Raw genomic sequence first — 26,868 nt, forward strand, 5'->3', positions numbered from 1 at the left:
TATCAATTCCACTAAGTTATCACCTGTTCTATTTCTATACTCTATCCTTTGTATCAAATACTTGATGTCATTGTAGTCCACACTCTATCATCAGTCTCTTCAAGATATTGCGTCTCTCCACTTTCTCCTCGACATATGTTGAATCCTTAAAATCATGTTTCAGTGAGATATTTCTTTATCGACACTCTCCACTACCACACATTGTTCTTCACACTCAATCATCAATTCCTTCAAGATATTGTGGCTGTCCTCTTTCTCCTCGGCATTATGTTGAATCCATACAGTCATTTTTTCTTTCCAGGAGTAACAATGCATCGACTATTCTTGTCTCTCCAACCTTACTGCGATTTCTTCTTTAATAATTCTAAATTTTGTCATTTAAATGATAAAGAATAAAACAACACTGGTTCCCGTTTTTTTCTTTAACCAGATTTTTTTACACTGATAAAATGTTGTCTATAACTATTAACAAGTAAAAAAAAAGTTAATAAATAAATAAAATAAATAATAATAATAATAACCGACTTCCCTTGTACGTGAGGGCATGAGTGACGACTGAAGTCTTTCAATACATCATTTCTTAAGCGTTTTATTTTTAAACAACAAACATTAACAATTTTAAAAATCTGATAAGAACAGAGAAAAAACTTAAAACATCCAAACATTTAGTACTATGATACTAAAAATCTTTAGTAATTTCCACAGGAAATGTTCCATGTTATGAGTCAGATATACTGGTAATGGCGTGTAACAGTAATCTGGCCACCATGATATCAAACGTTTATAATACTTTGTGTTAACTGCATATATTTTAACAAATCAAAAACATTAAAGCAACAGCGAAAAAAAAAGCTAAAAATGTAATTTTTTCCAAATCTCGTAGGTTTAAATTCAACATGTGAATTACTTATGCTGATGACTTAGTCACACTTAGTGATAAAGGTAAATATGACAATAAACAAAACAAGTGCAATATTGCTAACAAGTCTCTCATCTTCACAGTCTGAGATGAAAATCTCCCCAGTAACATTTATTACAAGGGAGAAGTCATATACAGCACATCAATTTGGCACCACAAGTAACAGTTCTCAGATTTGTGTATGGTTAATTTCAAGGCAAGGAAATGACAATGTCCAGAAAATGTATCATTTCTAACAACAGCCTCTTAATAAACTGCAAAGAAATTACAATAAATTTTCTCATAACCCCACATGAACTAACATACCTGGTGGGTAAATGGACTTTCAGCAAATTACAGCCAACATTCCAAATTAAGAATCATCACAGCACAATTCTGTATGGTTCATAAATCACTTATGTCTTTTCCAAAGTTATAATTTACTGTTAAATATGAAAGGGAGAATGGCAAAGAGTAAATTCATTTCTAATACTATTTCCATTGTTTAATTTGAATGCTGGTGTATGTCCATTATCAGTGGTATCTTTGCTCTCACTTGTAAAGCATCAATTGGTGAACATCCAAAAGACCTCAGTTTCAGAAGACTGGGCTATCTCCTGAGTATGTACCACCAGCCGCCTAATACATTTCAATAGACAAGACTGTACTTATTAATGGTAACCATAAGAGGTTACCAGCAGCTTAGTTTCAAGGCACCACAACAGGTCAGTAGGAGGGTGGCAAATTCTTTGCAGGCAGGACAAATAATGCAATTTCCACTTAAACACATGGTTAAGTCTCTTCTAAAATCAGTCAACATCTTCAAAAGTACTAATACAAACCACTTTGTTACAACATTATGATCATGATATTCAATTATTTACTACACTTGGTGACTGGTTTTTTCATCAGACACCTCCACACTATTCAGACATGTTCAGGTTGATGTGCATGCAAATGCACATAATGAACAGCTTATTATATTGATTACTCCCTATTAACACGTTAAATGGACTATATTCTACATGGTGAAATGATGACTAGCAAAACATTATATGCCATTGTCTCTGTATACCTTTGAAGTTTCCAACATGTACATAAGATATTATCAGTCATTTGACATATGTCATAGACTTGATATGTTCTGCCTGAATAGCCCAAGTGTCAAAGAAATCAATAACTTACAGGTACTATTACATAAATCTTACTTAACATGTCTGAACAAACATGCTTTTCTTAAATGACGTCTGTAAAATATCAATTTTCAACTAAAGATTGTTTGAAAAAATATGTACAAGTTTTCATTTTCAATGAGGAAATCTTTGTAATATTAATATCAATATAGACAAATAGGTCCTATTTTGATCCATTTAAACTGACATAGGGCACTTAAATCCATAATGATACTGTTTATTTTTCAACCAATAAAGAAAATGCTAGTAGATAAAACCAATACCAGGTAAGCCAGATAAAATTGCCCATGTGCAGAGATAGGAAAAAAATAAAATGTTGCTATGGCTACACAGTGGTATTTTTTCCACCTTCTAAGGATCCTGGCAGCCACTCTCTTGTTTTATTCCATGGTCTTCATTCTTAGGATCATTAGAATTCTCTCCTAAGTATTCCTTCACTTCTTCCCCAGAACAGCTGTCTTTGTTAAAACTAGCTGGCAACTTGTAGGCATTCAGTAAATACTGACTGTAATCCTTAGCCTTGTCCCTGTAATGAGCATTTAAGATACAAAAATTGAAGAGCTAAAATTACATCCAAACTTTAATTAAGCCATTTTATACATTAAACTGAAGAAATTTACAATTCTTATGAAAGGGGTTCTAAAAACAAATAAAATAATAATAATAATTATAATAATAAATATGATTAATATTAGGTTTTGTATTAGTCATTCTTCATACTGTTTCAAGAAAGAAACTGCATGTCCAGACAAAGAAGATTGATATAACTACAGATGACAGAGTCAAAGCTAAATGGCATCTCATTACTTGTAGGGTTTTTGCTCCTCTGCTGTCATACTTCTCCAGGCACTTCCCATCAACTTGCTGATATGAGAGGTATGGGTACCTGGGTGTTTACTGAAATATGGATAAGAACACTATTAGCAGAAAGTCAGATCAACATAAAATTCAATACAACTGCAATGATGCATTATTACCTGATACTTGATACAAATTGGCACTACTGTAGATTAATAGTTTTAGGCAGGCAGGCAGGATACAGTTAGCTGTGGTTTAATTATTTCATCCTCTCATGAACTTTGTAAAGACATGTTTTCAACATGTAATCAAGGTAATTTTTCTACTTATTGCTTTCAATAACTAATGGATTTGACGTGTACTTTTCTCATGAACTTTATTTTGGCATAGACAGCAATTAGGTGAAAACATATTAGAAAGATCGAGAAAGAGAGAGAATGGTGTTCATGTGACACCTAGTGGTATTGCATTAGATGAGATTATTCAGTACAAATCTTGTTTAGTATAGTATATATTCAATTCTTACTCAATGAAATTCTTCCTATTAATCCTGCTGAACATCATGAATCCATTCATCCAAGACGTCTTCCTCAGGTCAATTCTCGCAGGCTCCTGGACTGCAGATTGCCTTGAATTCATACACACAATTAATCAATCCATACAAGTTGATTATGAAAAACCAAAATGGGATTTCCAGTTAATAATTTTTTTCAATATATTACTACTTACTTATAAAATGCTAGAGTTTTAAACTAAAAAAATCACAATCTTAGAAACATCCTTATTCAAGAATAAACTTAAAAGCATCCAATGGAGGATATAAAATGCATTTTAAGTGCATGGATCACTTCTTGTTGAACTTATGTGAGGGCAATTAAAACACTTTAAAACATAAAATGACAGATTAATGGCCTTAATTAATAAATAATCAAATTCACCATCCCCTGATTGGAAGTTGTGAGAGAGAGAGAGAGAGAGAGAGAGAGAGAGAGAGAGAGAGAAAACTAAAATGCAACTGCAAAGTTTTAAATGATTTTGAAGAAAGCTAAGCCTTATTGATTCTACATACAGTTACAGTAGTTTTAAACCAATGTATAATGGCTGTAACTAGGCAGACCACTGCTGGGCTGGCAACTAGCTGATCATGACATCAAACAAAATACATGTACATCGCACTCCATTCTATTTTGCCTCATTTATCACAGTCCATACAAACACCAGCCTGTTATGCCAGTACGTTCTCAGAGGTATATAGAAGCCATCTTAAATATCCACAGATATTAAGGTCTGCTTATTATACTTCATTCTCCATTGCTAACTAAGACTTATCCAAGTGCATCACTCTCAATCTATTCTGAGACAACAAAAACCCAAATCATTCCAAAACAAATACTTAAAAATATGTGATCATTTCCTTACCTGTCTGAGGCACTTTCTTCTACTTCAATATCTTTTTCAGCAGATTCTGAACCTGCACAAATATTGATATACTACATTAAATCCAATTACACATAATGGAAAGTATAGTCCCCATTGTTAGTGTGAACAGTTTCATAGGCTGTTGATCCAGTAGTTTTCTGCATAGCATCATTTAAGGTTAAAGAGACCTGTTGGCAGCATATATCAAAATGAGTGGAAACTGAATTAATTTGATATTGTCGTAAGATTACAAATTTATCCTACATAGTAATCAATCCAAGTCCCTTACATATATTAATGCTGAACAAGGAAAAAAAGGAAGCAATCATTAACAGTAATTAACCTGTAAATGTGTGCAAGTCAAAAATGACCTGCATATTACTACTGCTAGGCATATTCTTGATATTAAATGTTAAAAGCCAATTAACCTACATACTTAAATGTAAAAAATACTGGTAAAGTTAAAAGGAGATTAACTACAACTAACAAACATATTTTAACTAATCATCAGTATGTTAGTATAATTTAACAAGCAAAGGTGTAAGAAGTTTGTTTCATACCAGATGTCTTCCTTTCTGTCTCGTCTTCTTTTTCAGAGCTGAACTGATGTGATTTTAACACAGAGTTACTGAAATCTTCATTACATGTTTCACCTACAATCAAAATTGCAGCCTACAGTGTCAAAACCTGGTAAACCATTAGCATTTTTAACTTCATTCAGATGTGGATTTCAATCAAAAGTGAGAAATAAAAGAGAAAAAGAGATAACTTTATTAAATACTTCTATATAAAAAAAATTACAGAGGAGAAATAATCTGCTCAATCCCCACCATCACAACAAACACAATGGTTACAGTTGACCACCACCCAGCTTAGTACCTTCAGCACTCTCCCAGTCATTCATTTCTTCCTTTTTACCTTTCTCCATATTTTGCTGTAATCTATACATTCGGGTCTTGTACTTTCCCATGACTTTCCTCATAGTGAGGGGTCTAATGACAGGAGAACGCTTGGCCATGTGCAGGCAAGACTTTTTCAGGGGGCAAGCCTTCTTTGGAGGGGTTTTCAATCCAAAAAGGAAGCTGTTTTTCAAACAGCTGGGGGCAATCTGCTTTTTCTGGGCAACTAAACGGTTTACCTTCTTTTGCACACTTGCAGGTTTCCTAGAGAAATAATTAAAATCTAGCATCAAATCCTTTTTTTTTTTAATTCAACGCACACTGAGAGTAAAATTGATTTAAAGATACAAAATTTATCTTAAATTAACATTACCAACAACATCAGCAAACATTTACTGATCAAGCACACTATTAAGATTCACTCTCATAGGGAAAAAAAGAATACCAACTTTTGAAACAAAGACTGTTCAGGTGTAGAAGGTGTTACAATAACCCCTGAATTCTTTGTAGGTGTGAGTTGATGACCTCTCTGAACAGGTGTCTTGGCAGAAGACTTGCCATGGCACTCTGCTTCTCTTTTGGTCTTTGGTGTTCTGATTGGAGACTGTATTCTCTCGGGGGAGGTCAAAGGGGATTTGGAACACAGCTTGGGAGTACTGAGCAAGTCAAAGAAGGAAGAATCTTGGTCTTTCAGCTCAGATTCTTCATACATGGATGATGTCTGTGTCAAATCACTGGTGCTGGCATTCTACAAAGATTGGAGAAATTTATTTCAAAACAGTTTTATAAAATACATATTAAAAATAAAATTGCTATGAATAAACTTTCTTTAATTGACATAAAATGTAAAACTACTTGGTATTTAAGTCTTAGCATGCAGAATGCCTTCTCATCAGCACTATAAGCACCAAGCTAGTTTTACATTTAAAAAAATTATTGAATCAAATGTTTGTATAATTCACTAGACAAAATGGCAGAAAATTCATTAAAAAACTAACAACCCCATAAACTGAATAAAACAATTTACATATTAAAAGATACAAAAACTTAAAATAAATAAAAAGTAAATGAATAAACTAGCCAATGTGCAGTAATCATACCTTCCATTTAATGCATATTTGTAAAAGTAAGGATTTCCCTCTATATTTATATTGCACTTTTCAAAAATTTGCTCTTAGTGGAAGATGGACCATGCACTGTTGCTTGGAAGATTTACGTAGGTAGCGATATTACCCTTGTTATTGCCTTGGGCTGTAACAGACATGCTTGTTGCAGAGCAATGGATCTTGCCTCAAGTTCTGTTATTATTTTGCAAGTTGAAAGCAAAACAATTTGAAACAAAATGAAAAAAAAAACATGTCAATATAATAATAATAAATAAACAAATAAAAGTATAAAATAACAAGCAAACAGGTTAATAAAATAGCAAGCCAATTATTTAAAATCTAAAATGCATTTTGTAGAAAAATGTTAAAGGAAGCATTTGTAAAAAATTCATTTTAAAGTGCAAAATTCTTCAGAAAACAAAAACTATATAAAGTTATCCAAATCAGAACACAAACCCCTATATTAGCCATAGGTGAGGCTATTCTTTGGCACATGCATCATGAATTACAAGAAAAACTTACAGGGCTGTTTTCTTCAGAGTTGTGCGATTTGCCTGCAGTCTTGCTGTAGTTGTGGAACAGGGCAATGCCAGAATAGTAGGGAATGCTATCATCAGAGTCATCAGAAACATCCTTTAAAATAATAATAATCTGAAGTAAACTTACACCAACACAAAAATGAGACTTCTGTCAAAGTGATTAATTTTATATAAATTATAGGCAAGTTTGACTGAAATATCCTATTTATCTATTTATTTAAAAACCTTGATATTTGCAAAATATAAGGTTAGGCATTTTTATTGGCCTATACTTTATGGGTTTTAGTCAAATTTTTCTCAAAGAATTTTTTATATTCCTTCAGTGCCCTTTACACTATTCACAACACTGTCACAACTCTTGACCAAGTATGCAAATGATTAGTTCTCCCTTACCATTGCTTTGCATTGTAATGAATTGGAAATATTTATGTTTTAATGCTAACATGTGTAATTCTGACTGGCCACAAGTTTAGTGTAGCTCAGATGATGTTTGCTTACTTGCACTGCTGGTAACATAATGTCCTCTGCTACAAGTTCTGCCCTGTTGGTCATTTGTTGTTTGATCAACTTGTCCACCTTTTCTTCCTGGCCAGGGTCACATGATAAGCTGAACTTGGACACTAAATGAAATGCACTGTCACTATGTACTTCAATGAAAACAAACATGGTAACATTTTTTAGCAATATTTATACTTGTGCAATAATTAGAAATGCTAATGCCTGTGGAAAATATCTGAAGCTGTAGTAAACTTAAACAGATGCTGGCACATTGGTATGCAAATTGATAGTTCTTTTGTAAACCTGACTTAGAAAGTGTCTTGGGTTACACTGGCAATTCCTCACAGCATTTCTGGTTCCAGGACTGAATGCACCAATGTCTCCAGCAACTTTTGAAGGCATCTACTTTTTTTTTAACATCAAAAGATTTATTCTTAGCTTTTCATGATAAAGAAATGGAAAACACTGAACTAATAAAAAAGTGGATGAACATAAAGGAATATATATACTTCCAGGTAACTTTCTCAGTAAAAGTGGCACAAAACTATCACCACACCTTGTTGTTCCCTGTAGATGTCCTCATAGCCAGATTCCTGCCAGTCTGGCACAAGCTGAAGTGGGGCAGTGATGGAGAGGTGGGGGACAGTCTGTGGACACTCTTCCTCTCCATGTGTGGTGGAATCTATGGTTGGAGAGGAGACCTTACTGTGCCGATCTCTGTCAGACTGCAACTGAGAGGAAAACTGCAATCACCATGAAAAATTCCAACAAGAATGTAAAGGTTGAGTGTTGGTTGGCATGTATACGTTGGGCTTGAATTCATCATAGATCATGAAACATTTTAGGACACCTTGAAAATAATTTGTGAATTCATCAATATATTTCAGATAAACGCATTTAGTTTTCTCTTAATCTGTGTGTGAACACTTGTTATACAGGTCAATAAAAAACTTACAGTGACTAGTTGTGAGGCATCAGACTCTTGAAAATCTTCCTGGGAGTTGGTTGCACTGACAGAGTATTCCTCTTTCATTGGGATATACATAGGAGAGTGATCTGAAAGTCATATCAAGCACATATTTGTGTGAAATTGCATGTTATATTTCAACTTAAAATCAAAATTGTATGCATTTTACCATTTCATCTCTATAAAACACAATTCTCCCGAAAAAAAAAAAAAAATAAATAAATTAAATAACCACAAAATAGTGGTCAAATTGTTTAGTTTTGGCCCTCATTACATCAATGACAATAAAAATTTAATATGTAGATGTTACTTTTTACTTTTAGAAATAACATGAAATATTGAGAACCGAGACTGTTTACTTCACAGCTTCAGCAAATATAATGTGATAGGAGATTTGCAACAAAATGACCAATCTGATTAGGACATACACAAAGTACCTTAAATGTCCGAAATCTACACAAATTCATGCATTATGCATGCATTTTCACTGGCACCGCCACAAGTTCTCTGGTGTAAATCTATTGTAAATAATATGATGAACCAACAGATCTACTCCTTTTGAGAACTATAATATTGCCATACCAATGTGTCCCAGCAAATGCTTACTCTGATCTATATTATCAAGGTGTGGAGTGAGGAACAGGCTGTCAAAATCTAGTGCAATATCTAGATCAACACACAATGACCGAATGTGGGTCTCCAGGTAACAGATATAATTAACCACTCTCTTCATCCGGGAAACCTATAATGAGATCAAAGATATTTCAAAGATATAGATTTTTTCCTATCATTTCTTAATCATGAATATGATTATAAAGTCGTTGACAAGTCATATAAAAACAACGGCCGTACCTTTTCAAACGTATATTTTAATATATAGGAAACAACATTTAGTAATTCTGCATAAACAAAATTTCACATGCTCAGTCTTACCTTAGTTTCTCTATCTAGAGATTCTGTCAGTTGTGGAGTCATAGCTGCTAGCTGCTGTATAGCTGAATTCAATCCGTGGTGGCGATTTCTGGAAAAAAGTTCAAGAAACAAAATGCAATTTGAAATAAATAGCTAACAATTTTCTAAAAAGTATGAAAGTTAGCTGCACTGCAATAACCTGTCTGAATTAGCATAATCTTACAGAAGATTTACCTAACCTTCAAGATGTTCTAAAAAATATAATTAATTATAGCAACGAGAATGTATGAACAAGGAATAAAAAAGGCAACTTTTTTCAAGATAGTATAAATTCATGGCTAGTGCCAAATGCAAAGCCAATTTAATATGCCTTTCATTATCCCTGTGTAGTTTCTGTAGCCTGCTTAATGTCCTGGGCGTCTTCTTGTTGGAATTTCTATGCTTCCTGAAGAACATGGACTTGGTGAGATCTGGGGAGAGAAAGCTTGAGTGAGGGAACCCATGTTTCTTCCTGCTGACCTTGGGAGTTGCACCTTGTGTTTCCTTGCTTGTCTAAATTGAACAGTAAGTAAAATTTCATCCACATCAACATATAATAAATATCAAAGCATAATTTAGGATATACAAAACTCGATTAGTCATGCATGAGTGTACAGCAGCTGAGCTTGCAAATAAAACTCATATAAAATTCTGTACTAATATTAATTATGTCAAGTCTCTTGATTACTATCATTTTTGTTATTTTCTGCTATCTTACAGTTTTTTGTTTTTTTTTAGGATTGTCTTGGAAGCTCAATGGAATTTATAAACAACTTTCAGCACATCAATGAGCAAAATTAATGGGGTACACCAATAAATGTTAGAAATACACACATTTGTGTTTGTAAACTGTGTGGCTGTCCCTCCGAAAAATGGCACTGGTTGGCCACAGAGGGGCTCCCCATTCTCTCCTGTGGGAACCTGCTTGGTGGGACTGACATTTAGAAAGAAAGGGTCAGAAGGATTCTCCCGCTTTAGCACTCTTGTGTTGGAGACTGCCTTGAAGACTGCATCTCCGTGCCTGTCCCAAGGCACTGTAGATAACAAACTACTGGGTTTGGTTGAGTGCTGGTTTTCTTTGTCATCTGATGTGCTTGAAGCCTCAATTAAGTCTCCCAGGAGTGTGCTGTCTGGAGACACTGTGGCCATCATTCATTCCTAATTAAAACAAGTTTTATGCATGTAAACTATGTAAAGAACCATTCCCAGGGAGAGAGTAGAATATTTTGAAACATTTAGATTAATGCATAAATGGGTTCATTCAGATGCATGCTTGCCAGCTTCAACTGTGGAAAATTTACACAAAGATAGCACTAGAGGTAGAATAAAGCTTCGCGTTTTATAAAATAACAATGCCAAACGCTAATTGCAAGTCGAAAATCTGAAGAACAATATATTTCTGATGCAATTTTCTTTGGGTTACGAATTTCTGGAATAATAAGGGATTCAGAGCAAATGTTAATGGGATGTATATTAAATCATACACAAATGAGACTGTCGTAATAGCTACGATTCAGGACATAATTAGAATACATTTATTTCTTACCGCAACCATTACTGTACACATATTTTGACATTCCCGTCTACTGAAAATCTTACCTAGTCGGCATTTGCGCTTCCCGCACTTCAACTGTGGATGACGTCATGAACTCTCGCTCATTCTCGTCTAATGATTTAATAGACATTTCATGAAAGCTTCTCCCTCATTATAATATGAAAGTTCTAAATAAATATCATACATTACTCAATATTTAGTTTAAAAGCAGCATCAGCTGTTCACATTTTTTCAACAAAGACGAACAAGACAAAATTGTGTTGTACGTCATCACTTTTTGTGTAACCGGTGTCTGCACCAAAACAAGACCACGATGGAGAAGTTTGACGGCCCGGGTAAGTGGGGTTTATGCCAAATATGTGTGACATTGCACAAGAAAATGCTCGAGAAGATAAATGGTGTATTTTGTTAGCAAAGCGTTTAGATGAAGTGCATTGCAAACCCCAGTTTCCACACTCGGGCTGTTGTTGAGGCTTCGTTTTCGCAATGCAGGCGGAATCCAGTCGAGTACAGATACTGTAGTTGAAAGGAGATAGCAACTTTAAGATATACATTTTTGCTTTCTTAGAACATTGCCAGTTAAGTGGCAGCCTAGGCAATGCCATAGCTATTTCAACCTAATTTTCATGACTGTCTCCATTAAATATGACCATATTCAATCATACAGTATATCCTGGTTCAAACCGCATCTGATCATGACTTAACTTCTTAAGGCCGGTGATAGTAAAAGGACCAAAGTCATAGAAACAAAGCCCTGGGCTTATAAGTTTTTATAAAAAATTAAAACAAACTTCCCAAAAGGCCAATTAAAGACGGGGATTAAGTACAGTGTCCAACGGATGACGCTCTGGCGCCAATTTGAGGGGAAAAATGCCGTTTTCGGTATTGGGATTTTCTCTATAACCAAGACAGCTATTCAAGTGATTCAAAAGGCCTCATAAAGCTGGGTGAAAGCACTTCAGCGCGGTACCAGGGAATTGTCTTAAACTATTTACTTTTGATTTTATCATCTTTTACGTTAAATTACCCCATATTTCAATGGCTTATTCACTTCAAAAGGCGATATCTTTCAAACAAACAATTTTCTCTTAAACCCCTGATATCATGCTGTAGTCCACATTCCTAACAACAATAGGTGCAACTTTTGTAACGATCGGTTGCTCAGATAGTGAGATATACTTGGCAGCGATTCACTTATCTCGTCAATATAGAAAGCTGTTAAAACAGCCAAAAACGTTCACAGGTTGGTTAACAGGGCTTATTAGTCAAATGCTTAGCTGGCAAATTTACCTGTTATCGGTTATACGATCAGCTGGAACCATTGCTTATTGTCATCTAAAAATATTTTGTTTGGGTGCTTTGAAGGGGCAGAAAATCGTGCTTTTGTTACATTTTCCGACCACTCGTTAGGCATGTAAGCGTGCCGCCATTTTGATTGACAGCTCTGGAGAGGGCCCTAGCCTTGTGATGCCCAGTAGGGTGTCAAGGATATGTAGAAGGAAGCGCTAACAAAGGCGATTACGTTTAACCGCAATTAAGAGGTGTGAAGTTGCATTTGAACGTTTCAATGGCTCTTCCTCGGCAATCGAGTAATTTTACCTGAGAGATTCCTTCTTTGTTATCGGCAAAGTGATCAGATAAAACTGTGTCGAGAGCAAGTGTCCGTCACTTGTGTTGATACGAGTTTTTTGACGGGTAACGCTGCAGGATTATTTTGCACGGCACTTGGTAGTCGTCAGATCAACGGAAAAATCCAGTGATTACTTCAGAGCGGTCTCGCTCAAAATGCCAGCTAAGATAAAGGGGAGACGCTCAGCTGCACGAGATTCAGAGGTAAAAGTTGCTGAGAGAAGGCTTTTGAATAAATATTTTATTTTTACACACATGACACTTAGACCCTATTTGCTTTTTACCTGCTAGCCTTGACTATTCTCGGGGTCTTTTTGTGATTTTCATTTTTGGACACTTGAACTCTTTCTTCCCGCTTGATCAGTGATTTTGAAATTGTTTTTCTCCAAATATCGCAAAATGCAAAGCCGCTAACATGCGTTTTTATTTTTATTGTTTTAATCATGCTGTCAATCTTTGCTTGGATTTCTCTTGTTTGGCCATTCAAATCACAATTTTTCGCGTGTCTCTCAAGCTCCATGATATCATATCTTGGAGAATAAAATTTTATTTTGTCAACATTAGATTTACCTTTTGCAAACGGCGACCAACAATCATTTCCGGTTTCGTAACGTGTCGCAGATACGCTCGACGATATATATCGCAAAAATTAAAGGCTAGGCTAAAAGTATCCTTTTTTAGCTTTTTTTATTTATGTTTTTATCGATTTTTCTTTCATTTGTCAATTAATTTAGACGTTTCGATTAACTCTTTCACCCATTTATTAGGTATACAGAAATCAGTCATCCGACTGAACAAATAGGGCCGGTTTTCCCCAACCGCCACGCATAGGCCTTACTCTCAAAATTTTCCTTCTTTCCTCTGGAAAGGGACTTTTAACACGAACTTTTCTCTTCCCCATAGTGTACTAGCTAGACTTCTTCGCTGCTAAGCTGATGTAAGACTTATGACCTATTACCGCACACGTAATCGGCTTATAACTCATTAACTGTGCTCCGACCCCCTCATGGCAACGGCCCTTAGTAACAGAGGCGTGGCTTAGTTGTCAGCCTGACTGGGGCGCGTGCCGGTTGAAAAACTCATCAAAAGACGCATTTTGCGATGCAAATTCATAAAAATTATTACATCCAACGTTAGATACTTTTTTGATTAATATAAACACACAAAAAACTCAAAAACACGATTTTAAGCGTATTTAACCCTATCACCGACCTTAAGTTGTAACTTGTATTGATCTACAACCATTGATCTTGTAAATCACTGCAGGTAATCACCACAATTGACACAATATTTTTTCAGATTAATGAGTAAAGGAATAAATATATTTTTATAAATAAATATGATAAAGTTGAAGTAGAACAAACAATGGTATTATTTAGATATATTACAACCTGCTTATATATGCTCAGGAACTATATAATTTCTTGATTCTGTAAGTGTGATTGGTATGTAGTTATGGGCAATGAGCTCTGACCTTCTTTCATTTTCCTAGCTCAGTCTCTGTAAACTTGTTTATTAAATCAGAAGAGCTCTCACCATATTGTCACACTTGACTACCAAAATTCCCCAAAAATATGCTCAAATGCATAAAAATTCTTTAGTAAATTGATAAAATGACATTTGCATGCACTCAGCCTATAGAGTTGATTAATATGTCGAACACGGCATTTGTGCATTCAAAATCATGAAAATTCATCAGATTTTTTTCTTTTTTTTTGTATTAGAGTTTACTGACTATTACACCTAGCAATTTTAATCGGACATTATGTACAGAGCTGATGTCATTAATGTGGATGTACTTACTTGTTCCAGTATAGGCAACAGTACATGAAATATATGTTGACCACAGAATGTTTCATGCTTTAACCAGGCTGCAATCCACCTGAATATTGGCCTGAAACATTGTAGAATGAAATATAAGAAGTACCTTTTTTTTCTTTTTCTTTTTTAATAAAGTCAAAATAGTGGTTAAAGTGTTATTATCCAGAAATATAATATCATAGAAAATATTTCAACATTGTAGCTAGGAAGTATCACATTTCATTTTTGAACGCTTCATTATATTTAAAATTTAATTTTGTATGAATAAGTTATGATTAAGTATTCCCAGATGTGTCATAACAGCAATGCAATGATAATTAGAACCCAGCTTCTAGGCATTAACATTAATTTCTCACTATATAAATCCATTATTAAGACAGAAATTTCTGTCTCAGAGTTGAGATATTTTAAGAGTACACCTTCGTGTGTCATTTTGACACATCAAACTTTAAGGATTATTAATGTAGAAACAATTTACTTTTTTCACTAGTTTTGATGAAATGGTATTACCCTGAATTTCTGCTAGTCTCTCAACAAAAAATGCAAAGCAAAGTAAAACAGTATACTTAACTTCTTTGTTTATATATGTTATTTTGTAGTGAACAATCTATAACTTTTGAAGGTAATGTTATTTCATCTTTAATCAAACATGTACGAATTTATTGTTGTTGTTTGGAAACTAGCTCAGTTATTTTATAGCTGTCTTCTAGCAAATTCTAATATGTCTTAGAAAGGATTTAACTGCCTGGAGCATATGTTTTATCATTTTTATTCACAAAATATTAGGAAGACCAAGGTTTTTACCACCAGAAGCATATGTTTAATCATTCTTGTTCACACAATATTAGGAAGACCATTTGCTTTCATTTAAATTATTGAGAAAACACATTTGCTTCTGATGTCAAAAGGCTGAAAAAGTAGCACTCTTTTTTATTTAAAACTAATTGCTTTGTATTAAATGCATTTTTTTATCAAGAATTTTGTAAATGTACTAAAGGAATGTGATAAGCACATATTTCTGAATAGTTATCTAATAGACCTTGGCATGTTAGAGGGTGTGGATTGTTTAATGTTGATTTATCATTTATCTAAGACCAACTTAAGAAGGGATAGTTTGTCTTTAAGAGTTGAATAGTTTTTTTAAGAAGAGACACATATAGTAATACAGTCCTTAATTTTTAGATCAAAGTTCAAAATTAAGAGCAAAATTGAGGATATTTTGTTTTTTGAAGAACTGAACTCCGAATTTAGACTGATAGAAAGGTAGGTTTGTAGGTCATGAGAAAGGATAAGGTTTGGACCCTTAATACAGTAGACATGCATCTTTTTGGAAGGCTGATTAATTTAGTTTATTCACCTGTCACTTTGGCCAGGTTTCTCAAAGGTAATGGCTCCTTTTTAATTCAGACGTGCAAAGGCTTTGTGAATTTATTGAACATACAGGTTTAAAGGGCAAGGCTCTCTGGCAATTTTCCAGGGTTCTGAAAGAAATGTAAAATTGCATTGAGCACCTAAGAAAGGGCTATGTTTAATAATTTCTCATTGCTGCCCAATTATTGTACCACCAGCGTTAGCGCTGGCGGTACACATGGTTTTAGTCCCGTCCGGTCCGTTCCGCCGGCTCCTGCGGCTCCGCCGGCTCCGCTGCCATGTTACCGTTACCGCTTCTCCTCCTAGACGCTAAGGGCCCCCATACCCATCTCTTGGATTTAGGTCACCTATAATCTCAACTCGTTCCACGTAAAATTTGGGCTTTGTCGGTATTGGGGTCTAGGTGTGGCACTCATTGCAATGCACCCTTGTCCAAAAATGGCAAAATTAAATGCTAATTATCTACCCTACGGAAGGAATTATGGGAAAAATTTCTACAGACGGCTTTCCAAAAGTCATATGTGTAGATTTCAAATATGCCCTTGGATTTGACCTTTGACCTTTATTTCAAGGTCAAACGGGCAAAAATTTTCAAAAAAATGAATTTTTTTACGAAAAAAAATTTATTTGCGCTGTTATTCAGACACCACACAGACTTAACCAATAATATTATTGGAAAATGTTACCCTTCAGGTCATCTTTCATCTGTGTGAATTTGGGGTCAATCGGTGCATTTTCACGGGTGTAGCGGCCATAAGATACCGAAACTGAAAACTGTCTCTAATTCGGGAACCGTTAATGCTAGAGACCCATTCTTTTTTGCATTTTGTAGAGCATGTAAAGCCCAACACTGGACGTGGTCTCCGTTTTTTTGTATTCCATACGGTTTTCGAGTTACGCTGTATCAAAAAGTACATATTGGTGGTGAAAGCAAAATGTGCAGTACGGTAATGGATAATAAATTTTGAACTCTGGAAAAATAAAACATAAGGCTTGGCAAAGCAGACAACTTGTGGTCAAAAATGACATTATTTCATCAAATTTGAACTTCTGGAACTTCAGAGCACCTCCCATTTCAAGAATTTTGACCAAAATGACCTTTTCTTTATTTTAATTAATTTTTTCTGTAGGAAATTTATGGCACATTAAGGTAACTCCGAAATTATAACATTTAGTCCCTTATATCTCCAAAACTGGCAGAGATAGGTCCATAGTTACTATTGAAGTTGAATAGGAAGTTACATACTGGCAATCTTACTGTGACCTTGAAATTGACCTTTGACCTACTTTTCACCATAAATTGAACTTTGCAAATTTTGCTTCCCTTTTATCTCCAAAACTGGCAGAGATAGGTCCATAGTTACTATTGAAGTTGAATAGGAAGTCATATACTGGCAATCTAAATGTGACCTTAAAATTGACCTTTGACCTACTTTTCACCATGAACTGAACTTTGCAAATTTTGGTTCCCTTTTATCTCCAAAACTGGCAAAAATAGGTCCATAGTTACTATTGAAGTTGAATAGGAAGTCATATACTGGCAATCTAAATGTGACCTTAAAATTGACCTTTGACCTACTTTTCACCATGAACTGAACTTTGCAAATTTTGCTTCCCTTTTATCTCCAAAACTAGCAGAGATAGGTCCATAGTTACTATTGAAGTTGAATAGGAAGTCATATACTGGCAATCTAAATGTGACCTTAAAATTGACCTTTGACCTACTTTTCACCATGAACTGAACTCTGCTAATTTCTTTCTCTTTTAACTCCAAATCTGGCAGAGATAGGTCCATAGCTACTGTTGAAGTTGAATAGGAAGTCATATACTGGCAATCTAAATGTGACCTTGAAATTGACCTTTGACCTACTTTTTATTATGAATTGAACTTTGCAAATTTTGGTTCCCTTTTATCTCCAAAACTGGCAGAGATAAATCCATAGTTACTATTGAACTTGAATAGGAAGTCATATACTGGCAATCTTACTGTGACCTTGAAATTGACCTTTGACCTACTTTTCATCATGAACTGAACTTTGCAAATTTTGCTTCCCTTTTATCTCCAAAGTTACACTGTATCAAAAAGTACATTTTGGTGGTTAAAGCAAAATGTGCAGTACGGTTATGGATAATAAATTTTGAACTCCGGAAAAATAAAACATAAGGCTTGGCAAAGCAGGCAACTTGTGGTCGAAAATGACATTATTTCATCAAATTTGAACATCTGGAACTTCAGAGCACCTCCCATTTCAAGAATTTTTACCAAAATGACCTTTTCTTTATTTTAATTAATTTTTTCCATAGGAAATTTATGGCACATTATGGTAACTCCAAAATTATAACATTTAGTCCCTTATATCTCCAAAACTGGCAGAGATAAGTCCATAGTTACTATTGAAGTTGAATAGGAAGTCATGTACTGGCAATCTTACTGTGACCTTGAAATTGACCTTTGACCTACTTTTCACCATGAACTGAACTTTGCAAATTTTGCCTCCCTTTTATCTCCAAAACTGGCAGAGATAGTTCCATACTTTCTATTAAACTTGAATATGAAGTCATATACTGGCAATCTAAATGTGACCTTGAAATTGACCTTTGACCTACTTTTCACCATGAACTGAACTTTGCAAATTTTGCTTCCCTTTTATCTCCAAAACTAGCAGAGATAGGTTCATAGTTACTATTGAAGTTGAATAGGAAGTCATATACTGGCAATCTAAATGTGACCTTAAAATTGACCTTTGACCTACTTTTCACCATGAACTGAACTTTGCAAATTTTGGTTCCCTTTTATCTCCAAAACTGGCAGAGATAGGTCCATAGTTACTATTGAAGTTGAATAGGAAGTCATATACTGGCAATCTAAATGTGACCTTGAAATTGACCTTTGACCTACTTTTTATCATGAATTGAACTTTGCAAATTTTGGTTCCCTTTTATCTCCAAAACTGGCAGAGATAGGTCCATAGTTACTATTGAACTTGAATAGGAAGTCATATACTGGCAATCTTTCTGTGACCTTGAAATTGACCTTTGACCTACTTATAATCATGAACTGAACTCTGCTAATTTCTTTCTCTTTTTACTCCAAACCTGGCAGAGATAGGTCCATAGTTACTATTGAAGTTGAATAGGAAGTCATATACTGGCAATTTACTGTGACCTTGAAATTGACCTTTGACCTACCTTACGATGAACTTAACTTTGATTGTACCATTTTAAGTTATATATATTTTTTGCGTATTTTGAAAATTCTTGTTGATTGCATTTTTATAGCTTGTCAAGCATAAGACTGGTGGCTGTGTCCCTTATTTTGTGTATGTGGGGGTCTATACGAATGCGCTTGCTCCAGCTGGTGGTACAATATTCGGAGGCGGTATCGCCTCTCTGATCCTCTAGTTTGTGTTTGTATATTTAATGTGAGATACAGGTACTGACTGTATTATCTCTCTATATATTATGTAATAAGTATACTGCATTTTATCCTGTTCTGTTCTGTCTAGTAATGGTTAAATTAGTACCATAGTAGGAAGGTGAACTTATTGTACAAGCAGGTCTGCTGGAGTATTGATGTCCAGTACCAGACAGATTCTCAAGGGATTAAGGTAAATTTTCTCAACAGGCAGATTTTCTCTGAACTTGATAGATGAATTATATTTCTCAGTACTATATTTTGTTGAATGTACCTAAAATGATGAATCTTGCATTTTGTAAAGTGACTGTCAAAGTGTAGGTTTTTTTGTGAGTCAGTTAAAGTTATGAATTTAGGCAAATTAAAATATAGGAATGAGAGAGATGTTTGAAAGTTGAGTAAGGTTATTCCCATAGTTTAGAATTTGGGATGCGTCATTTGGAGAACCTTTTGTTATACACTATACCTTTTAACAGAAATTAAGAAATAATTGATATTGCAACCATTTTTTGTAAGCTTCATGGTGAAATATCCGCAAAGACATTACTGTCAACTGGATTTTAGAATAATAGATATTGGTGGTGCATTTTATTGGAAAATGTAGGGAACTGTTTATTATTGTTGTTATTATTTGTAGAGTGGTGGTAGAGTAAGCATATATACATTTAAACAACAGAAAAACTGAAGACAGTTCAATGAAAAATTGTGTTAGCTATATATTTGCCAAGACATCATATATTTACTCAGCACCAATACAGATAAGTCCAAACAGTCTGTTAGGTCAAACAGCTGCAGGGTTAAAATGATGAGAATCAATGTTAGAGAGAATGCTCACATGATGTGATAAATCAAACACACTCAGAACTACTTTTAATGAATTTGAAATTGAAAAACAAGTTTATCTGCTGGGCTATGTTGGTGTTAATACAGCTGGGCACCCATACTGATTACAGCAGTGTTTGTAACTAAAATACTGCTAGTAGATAGGTAGATGTTTTATTTATTCTGAATTGTGAGCAGAAGCACAAGAATTTAGAAACGCCATTTTCTTTTTCAAATATCTGCAGTTAAGTCAAGCAGTGTTGAGCAGTGAAATACATACATGTTGCATTAGACTAAGTGTTTGCCATCAGACCCATGGACAGGGGGAGAGGTGGTCAAGAAGCCCCCCCCCCCCCACCTCCCCCCCCCCCCTGGCCAGAACAGGGTTGGGTCAACTAAGTAAGTAAAAAGGGGCCTTTATTTAATATTGCTGGTTTTAAGTTTGGGAATACATGGAGTATTTGAAAGAAAATTTGGATATGAAAATAAGATTCCTTTCAAAACAACTATCATGTTTTAGTTGCCCCCACATGTACATGCATGCATATAAAAGCATGCATATACATGTATGTATGTTCATTTGGAAAGGTATGCTTATACATGTACCCAAATTAAATGACAACACATACCAAGTTTGTTTTTTAACAGCAAATATTTGTCAAGGACAGTCCTGTGTCAGTTCTATGTTTGTTTGGCAAAGTATTTTGATAATTAGAAGAACAAATAGACATGATCTTTGCCTAGTGTTCTGCAATCTATTATCACAGATAATAAAAGTTATGAGGAGGAAACTGTCTGTGTTAGTAACAAGAAACAAAAACATACCCCATCTTCACTATGATTATCCTTATCAGCGAGTCTGTTGAGTACATATTGAAGTCTGGCTGGATGGTGCCAAGAATGAGTGATTTTTCCCCACTGGCAGTTGAAACAGTCTTGATATCTGTATAATAATATAGATGTGGTAGTTTTAAGCACGCGTCATGTTTAAATAATGATACACATTTCCAGTATCATTTGATGATAAGGGTTACACACTGCTGGATGATAATTCACTTTCAACGAGAGGAGTAAATATATACTCTGGAAAAAATTTTGACTTCGTTATGAATGTGATTCTCAAAAGGTGACATAATTTTAAAAAAAAAAAAACATTTACATTATATTTCTTACCAATAAACATTAAATTTTTAATTTGGTATTTTGCAAAAAAAATCTTTGCTGAAAGAAATTCTACCACTGAGGTTAGTAGGGAGAGGTCATGGAGTGTGGCAGTGATTGGATCTGGTATTTTATCTGTTTCTTATATTGAATGATTCCCATTTGTCAGTATGGTTTTGAGGTGATACAGGCTTTACTGATGGAACCCATTGTTGATGCCAAGAAAGAGAGTTGGAAAATGGTCAGGTTTGTTCTTGGTAAGCAGTTCTCTTTAGGTGTTAAATGGTATAATGGTATCTGTTTACTGTCTGATGGTATGGTTGAAATGTTGGTCTGCTTGAATGCCATATTGCTGCTGTCTATGCCTACCTCAAATACACTAAACAGTTGTGCTCTGTTCTATTTCAGTGTATAATGGGTGATTATGAAAAAGTCACTGAATGCCATTGCTTGTGTCATTGGTGATTGTTTTATTATCTGTTCCATTGGTCTTCAATTTAAGCTCCCTATATATCTGTATCTGTTGCATTGCCCATATTGCCATTCAAGATTTTTCTAAAGCTCCGAGCTTTCAAATGGAAGCACATTGAAAAAAAAAAAAAAGAATCATTTATTAGGAGAATTTATCTTTCTGCTATTGAGGGGGATTTATAAAAAAAAGTTCTATTTCATAAGCCTCTGGGATTCATGGTACCAGCTGCTACAGTGTAGTCTCTGAGGGCAGAATTCAATTGTAAATAATATATTGAAGTTGCTTTGATAATTAGTTGCACATAGACGGCTTGAATGAATTTTTTTTTCTAAATTCAAAGGTGATAGAATGCGAATGTCAATGGACATTGAGAGTTCATTATATTGGCATTGTGATCTTTTTCCCTGCAGTTATAGATAATTATGAGACAATCATTGATTTTAGGTACTAATGATCAAAAATTAAAGAACTGCAGGTCTAATGATCACTAATTGGCTTGGCTCAGCGGATTATACAACATACTGACATACTAAAAAATGGTAGAAGACCTTTTGCTACTTGGTTATCCAGGAAGTCCAAATGGGGGAAATAGAGGAGAGGATAGGCTTACAGGAGCTACAATCTACATATGTTGGACTTGTTAAGACAGATTTAAAAAACAAACCATATTGGGAATCTGACATTGTCTTTTTAGGACTACTTTTTTAAGCATTGCCAATAACCCAGATTGGAACGCGAATTCATCAACAACTTAAGCTTCCATCCAATGATACTGGTACCTGCTTTCTTCCCCATTATGTGATATATATTTAATCTTAGATATGGATTGCAGGTACAAATAGTAATAATGTTTTAAATACCAGTTATAGATTATATCAAAGAAATGATAGTAATGATACAAAATTACTAATAACATTCTGAAGATATTGTGCTACGTACAACTCATGATCATCAGGGAGGTATTGCTGTTTATAATAATTGATGAATTAACATAAATTTGTATTGGGCCACATTGAATAATTTTGTAATAAAAAGTGTATGAATGTATTTAAATGCATTCAAATTTAGTCATATTGTTTACACAATTGATTGATTAATATTTTTTAAAAGAAATTATCTAACCAGTATACATGTATATATATGATTTGGTAAAAATAAGTCTGCCTGCTAACTTGAGCTCAAATTATTGAAAGGGAACAATGTAGGAGACCTTATGAATTTCTAATTTTGCACTTTCTTTTTGAAGATATGATGTCCATTACATAGTGTCCTGTTTAGAAAACAAACTAACATATCAGATTCTTTACCTTAATCCTACTTTAAAGAAGAACATGTGTGGTAATCAAACAAGAACAACCTCTTAATATGTTATCAACGGTTGAAATCCCCCCTCCCCTGTGGAAAGCTTCACAGGTAAGATAAATATTTGATATGTCTCACTAAAACCAAGATTAAGATTAGACGACAGGCATCAAAATTGAATTTACATACAACTTGTAACAGAGTTTATTCCTTCCACCCTGGAATACTAGTCACAGGCTTGGGGAAGGCTTTATTGACTGGTAAGCCTTACCAGCAACAGTCTAAAACGGTATGGATTTTTCAGGGAATCTTTCAGATATGTCTGCTCTTGGTAAGTCTCCATGTTATGCCCAGTACTGCTCTGTATGTGTATTTGTTTCTTTTTGTATATATTCTGATGTCATGCATCATGATGCATTACAATGTGTAGAATTGTATGGCCAATTTAATGTCAGTGGATGTGGTATTGTTACCTTTTGTATCCTGATGTCATGTATTACAGTGTTAAGATGTCTGTCTGATTTAATATATATATGCATGTTTACATACATATTGTTGCAGCTTCTATGATTATCTTGAAAGTCAAATGTTCAGAGCAAAGGGCCACAGGCATGTAATGCATTACCTTATAGTGACTTAAAATTGTCTCATAGCATATATTATGTACAAATACCTAACTTTATGGTGACTTAAATGTCTCATAGCATTAATAAATAAGAAGTGATGGACCATTGTAATACATGTTATCTACCCAAGACACCATTCTTTCCCAATGTATTCATCTTATCTTGAGCAATGAAAGCACCATACAGAAGCTGCTACTGAGGATTTACTTATTGATAACACATGGTTAGATTATACTGGCTATTTTTCCTTTTGCTGAACAGACTTCATATTATGATGATAATGCTGTTAAGATATTCTGTCACTACATTCCCTACTTCATTGTTGGTTAAGGCAAGGTCTTAATAAGGGCTCTGGTCTACAACAAGACACAGTCTAGGTTTCCACACGGGTGAGCTGTAACAAGGCATATGCCAGCTTGACACAATTAAGTTACAGCTATTCTAGTTTACCACTTGGCATATTTTGTTTTTTTAAAGATCATTTAAAGATCAGCTGCAATACACAATTACTAGTAGGTTTATTAAAGCTATAGGCTAAGTTGACACAAGGCAAAGGTTGGTTGCTATAGCCAAAACGTTAGTTTCATTATTGTGCCTTGGTTCAGTTTATCCCATTTGATTGACCAAAAAGGTCTGGGGAAAGATAATCTTCATTGCAAAAAACTTCAGCTAGGTGAATATGGAGTAAAAATAGATATAAAAAACAAGGAAAATGAAATTGATACTGAAGTAAATAGATATTAAGTTTTTTCAACTTAGGTACATGCTTAGTTTGCCAAAATGCTAGTTTGTCACAGGGAACATGATAGGTTGCCATATGAAAAAAAGCTAGGTTGGGATATTACATAGGTCTCAAATAATAAAACAGTTGTCAGAAGGTAGTGACAAGATTGAAAAAAATTGTGAATACTGGATTGCCTGCTTGTCCGTCATATGGTAAGTCTTTTTGGTGCACAGCATATACTAAGGGGGCATTCATAATAAAACTATCCTACTGGGTAGATTGATTGAATTTTGCAGGGACTATCGCTGAATGCAATCAAATGAACTGAATGAAATGCCTCCTCGAGTAGCCGGGGGAGGGGAGGGGGGTGATTAACTTTCATATGCTGTCGGAGGAGTCTTGTCATTTAGTCAATCTGATTGCATTCAGCAAGAGTCCCCGCAGAGTGGGATTGATCTACCTAGTATGATAGTTTCAATGTTAACACACCTTAAGTTGGGACAAGGCATAGGCTAAGGCAGGGCAAGGTATAGAATAAATTGGCATAGCTAAGGAACAGGTTGTTTGCAAGCACAGTAGAAATGGCCACTGTGTACAATTTAATGTGGTTACAATGTGGAGACTGGCTGGGTTGCAATGTCAGGTTATGACAAATGGTTTGTTCCTATTGATTGATTTTAATTTTTGATATTTCTATTGAAGTTTACTCAAGAATTCCATTGACTTTACAAGATATGGAATATCATCTTCTCTAAGGGTCCTCAAGGTTATCAGTTGGAGAATATGTGCATAGGAAAAGAGTTGGGAGACATGGTCACACCACTCAGATAAAGTTGTTCTGTTGTTAAGTGGTTTGTTTTGGGTGATCAGTGTGGAAACAGTGAGATGTTCAAATTAAGTCTCACTGAGTGATGTACAAATATATATATCTGCTTTCAAAATGGGGTTTGAAGCAAGTTTTTATGACCTTGATCTGTTGTTTTTAATACACTTTTCCTCAGTAAAAGCCACGTGATGCACTGAGGATGCTGTTACTTTGTACACCACCATCTCTCCAGAGACCACTGATCACTTAGGCTCTGTTCTCACAACTTTTAGATCGATCTATCACCGCGGGGAGTCTCACTAGATTACTGTCAGATAATCCGCCTTAAGTGTCCGTCCCCGCCTACTACAAGCTGTAAGGGGTAATTAACTTTCGTGTCCGTCCGGCTGACAGCTATTTAGCGTGAACCCCCAGGGAGTTAGGTCGATCCAATGTAGGTCGATCTAATCTATGAGAATGGGGTGTTAGTTTAGTGATCAGTGTGGAATTGCGTGGGTTTGTCCTTTAGCTGAACTGTCTGTAGAGTTTATGTAACTGAAAATATGAATGTTTTTAGATAAGAAAACATAAACAGAACAATACATGCTAGCATAAATTATGTTAATTATGATCCATGGCTTTTCTTTTCTTTCAACAAAGAGCAAGATACCAGGAATATGACTCACTTGTGTTTCTTAGAAGAAATGTACTCATCAACATTTCCTTGATGCTTTTGGTTATAACCCATTAACTTTGTTGTCTCTCTTAGTTATGAACTACTATCATCTTTGGGCATCACATAATTAGATGATGTTGTCTAACTTAAAATTGTGTAAATGTGATTTTCTTTAAATTGAAAAGTGTTTTAATGATAATATTTCTCATGCAAATATTTTGTGTGCTCCATGTATTTCATTCATTAATGAAATTTATTTAAAATGTTTTATCTTGTAGACGGCATGCTGGATCATGAGAATGAGGAACTCAGAGAGCGGGTGTCTGCCCTGGAGAAAAAGGTCCACCAAAATGAAGACGAAATGCTCTGTCTGAAAAGTGCCCTGGCAGATGCACTGCGCAGGATAGCTTCCTTGGAATCCGGCAGAACAGGTATGAAATGGAATGTTTTTTGACCATTTTCAAAACTTAGCTTTTCTTTTGCCCAGAATAGCTTCCTGGGAATCTGGCAGAACAAGTATGAAATGGAATGTTTTTTTGGTCATTTTCAAAACTTAGCTTTTCTTTGGCCTTAGTGGTCAACCAGGGCCACGTAACATGAAAGCATCACATATTGCAAATAGTGATATCACAAAGAGGCTACAGTGTATTAAATGGGGCGAGTATGGGCGAATTTTGGAATGAGACGTTTGCACTCAGTCACAATGCGCAATGCTTTCGAGTTACGGGACCCAGGTCTCTAAGTAAGAAAAGCTGGTCTAGCAATTTGCAGACCACTGGATACAAGAGTATTGTTTTAGCCATGTACTTCTTATATTAGGCTCAATGAAATAAGTGAATTTTCTCAGAAATGTTTTTTTTACCAAATTGACTGTTTTGTATTTTTATTCCATGTATTATTGCTCCAGTATGAGAAAAGTTTAAGTGAAAAGAGGGCTCTCATAAGAAGATGTAGATTGTGTAATTTATCTGTGGATGCCAAAAACTCAAATAAGCACACTTATCCTTTAAACTTTTGATCCCCTGCAATCTCTTCAGAAGTAATGAGGTTTGGATGTAGTACACAGTGCCTGTAAGTACCCTGACTTACCAATATTATGACTGATCAGCATGTACCCCCCACCAATTGAGCTTACATCAAATTCAGGAGGTTTTGAAAGCATCCACTGAAATGAAAAATCTTTATCTGCTGGATTATTGAGTAATTAGTTTTGCACATTGA

The 26,868-nt window shown here is 34.9% G+C and overlaps 2 protein-coding genes across 10 annotated transcripts in view; one reads left to right on the plus strand and one right to left on the minus strand.

Annotated features, from left to right (window-relative positions):
- Positions 1-573: 573 nt before the first annotated feature.
- On the minus strand, positions 574-11,055 carry LOC106162714 (uncharacterized). Of its 3 annotated transcripts, none has more exons than XM_087003933.1 (16): positions 10,868-11,055; positions 10,103-10,426; positions 9,600-9,781; positions 9,251-9,338; positions 8,924-9,059; positions 8,306-8,406; positions 7,907-8,081; positions 7,351-7,472; positions 6,836-6,946; positions 5,657-5,955; positions 5,188-5,471; positions 4,869-4,961; positions 4,309-4,360; positions 3,416-3,517; positions 2,899-2,988; positions 574-2,617 (listed from the first exon to the last, which is right to left on the minus strand). In XM_087003933.1, the coding sequence occupies exons 2-16, from the start codon at positions 10,418-10,420 to the stop codon at positions 2,443-2,445; spliced, it is 2,328 nt and encodes a 775-aa protein (XP_086860059.1). In that variant the 5' UTR covers positions 10,421-10,426; positions 10,868-11,055; the 3' UTR covers positions 574-2,442. The 3 variants fall into 3 exon arrangements, with proteins under 3 accessions (XP_086860059.1, XP_086860060.1, XP_086860058.1); XM_087003934.1 differs by having other exon boundaries at positions 5,227-5,471; positions 7,907-8,093; XM_087003932.1 differs by having other exon boundaries at positions 7,907-8,093.
- The window catches only part of LOC106162713 (echinoderm microtubule-associated protein-like 2), a 33,421-nt gene continuing 17,558 nt past the window's right edge, over positions 11,006-26,868 (plus strand). For 2 of the 7 annotated variants that reach the window (XM_013540093.2, XM_013540095.2), the window contains exon 1: positions 25,926-26,078. In XM_013540093.2, the coding sequence (XP_013395547.2) occupies positions 25,931-26,078 (148 nt within the window). In that variant the 5' untranslated portion in view covers positions 25,926-25,930. Of the gene's footprint in view, positions 11,159-15,394; positions 15,537-19,150; positions 19,253-21,265; positions 21,300-23,027; positions 23,148-25,925; positions 26,079-26,868 lie in introns of those variants that run through there. The other 5 variants (XM_013540099.2, XM_013540097.3, XM_087003930.1 and 2 more) reach the window with 5 other exon arrangements.

The sequence above is a fragment of the Lingula anatina genome, chromosome 2, assembly GCF_051362555.1.
Source record: "Lingula anatina isolate TDL-2025a chromosome 2, LinAna3.0, whole genome shotgun sequence".
NCBI classification, from domain to species: domain Eukaryota; kingdom Metazoa; phylum Brachiopoda; class Lingulata; order Lingulida; family Lingulidae; genus Lingula; species Lingula anatina.

Excerpts from the sequence above, each read along its gene's own strand:
- LOC106162714 (XM_087003932.1), bottom strand. The coding sequence starts at position 10,420 with ATGATGGCCACAGTGTCTCCAGACAGCACACTCCTGGGAGACTTAATT. Across the intron at positions 9,782-10,102 it reads CACAGTTTACAAACACAAAT|ACAAGCAAGGAAACACAAGG; the intron begins GTGTGTATTTCT and ends TGTTCAATTTAG. Across the intron at positions 5,956-6,835 it reads ACTCTGAAGAAAACAGCCCT|AATGCCAGCACCAGTGATTT; the intron begins GTAAGTTTTTCT and ends CAATCTTTGTAG.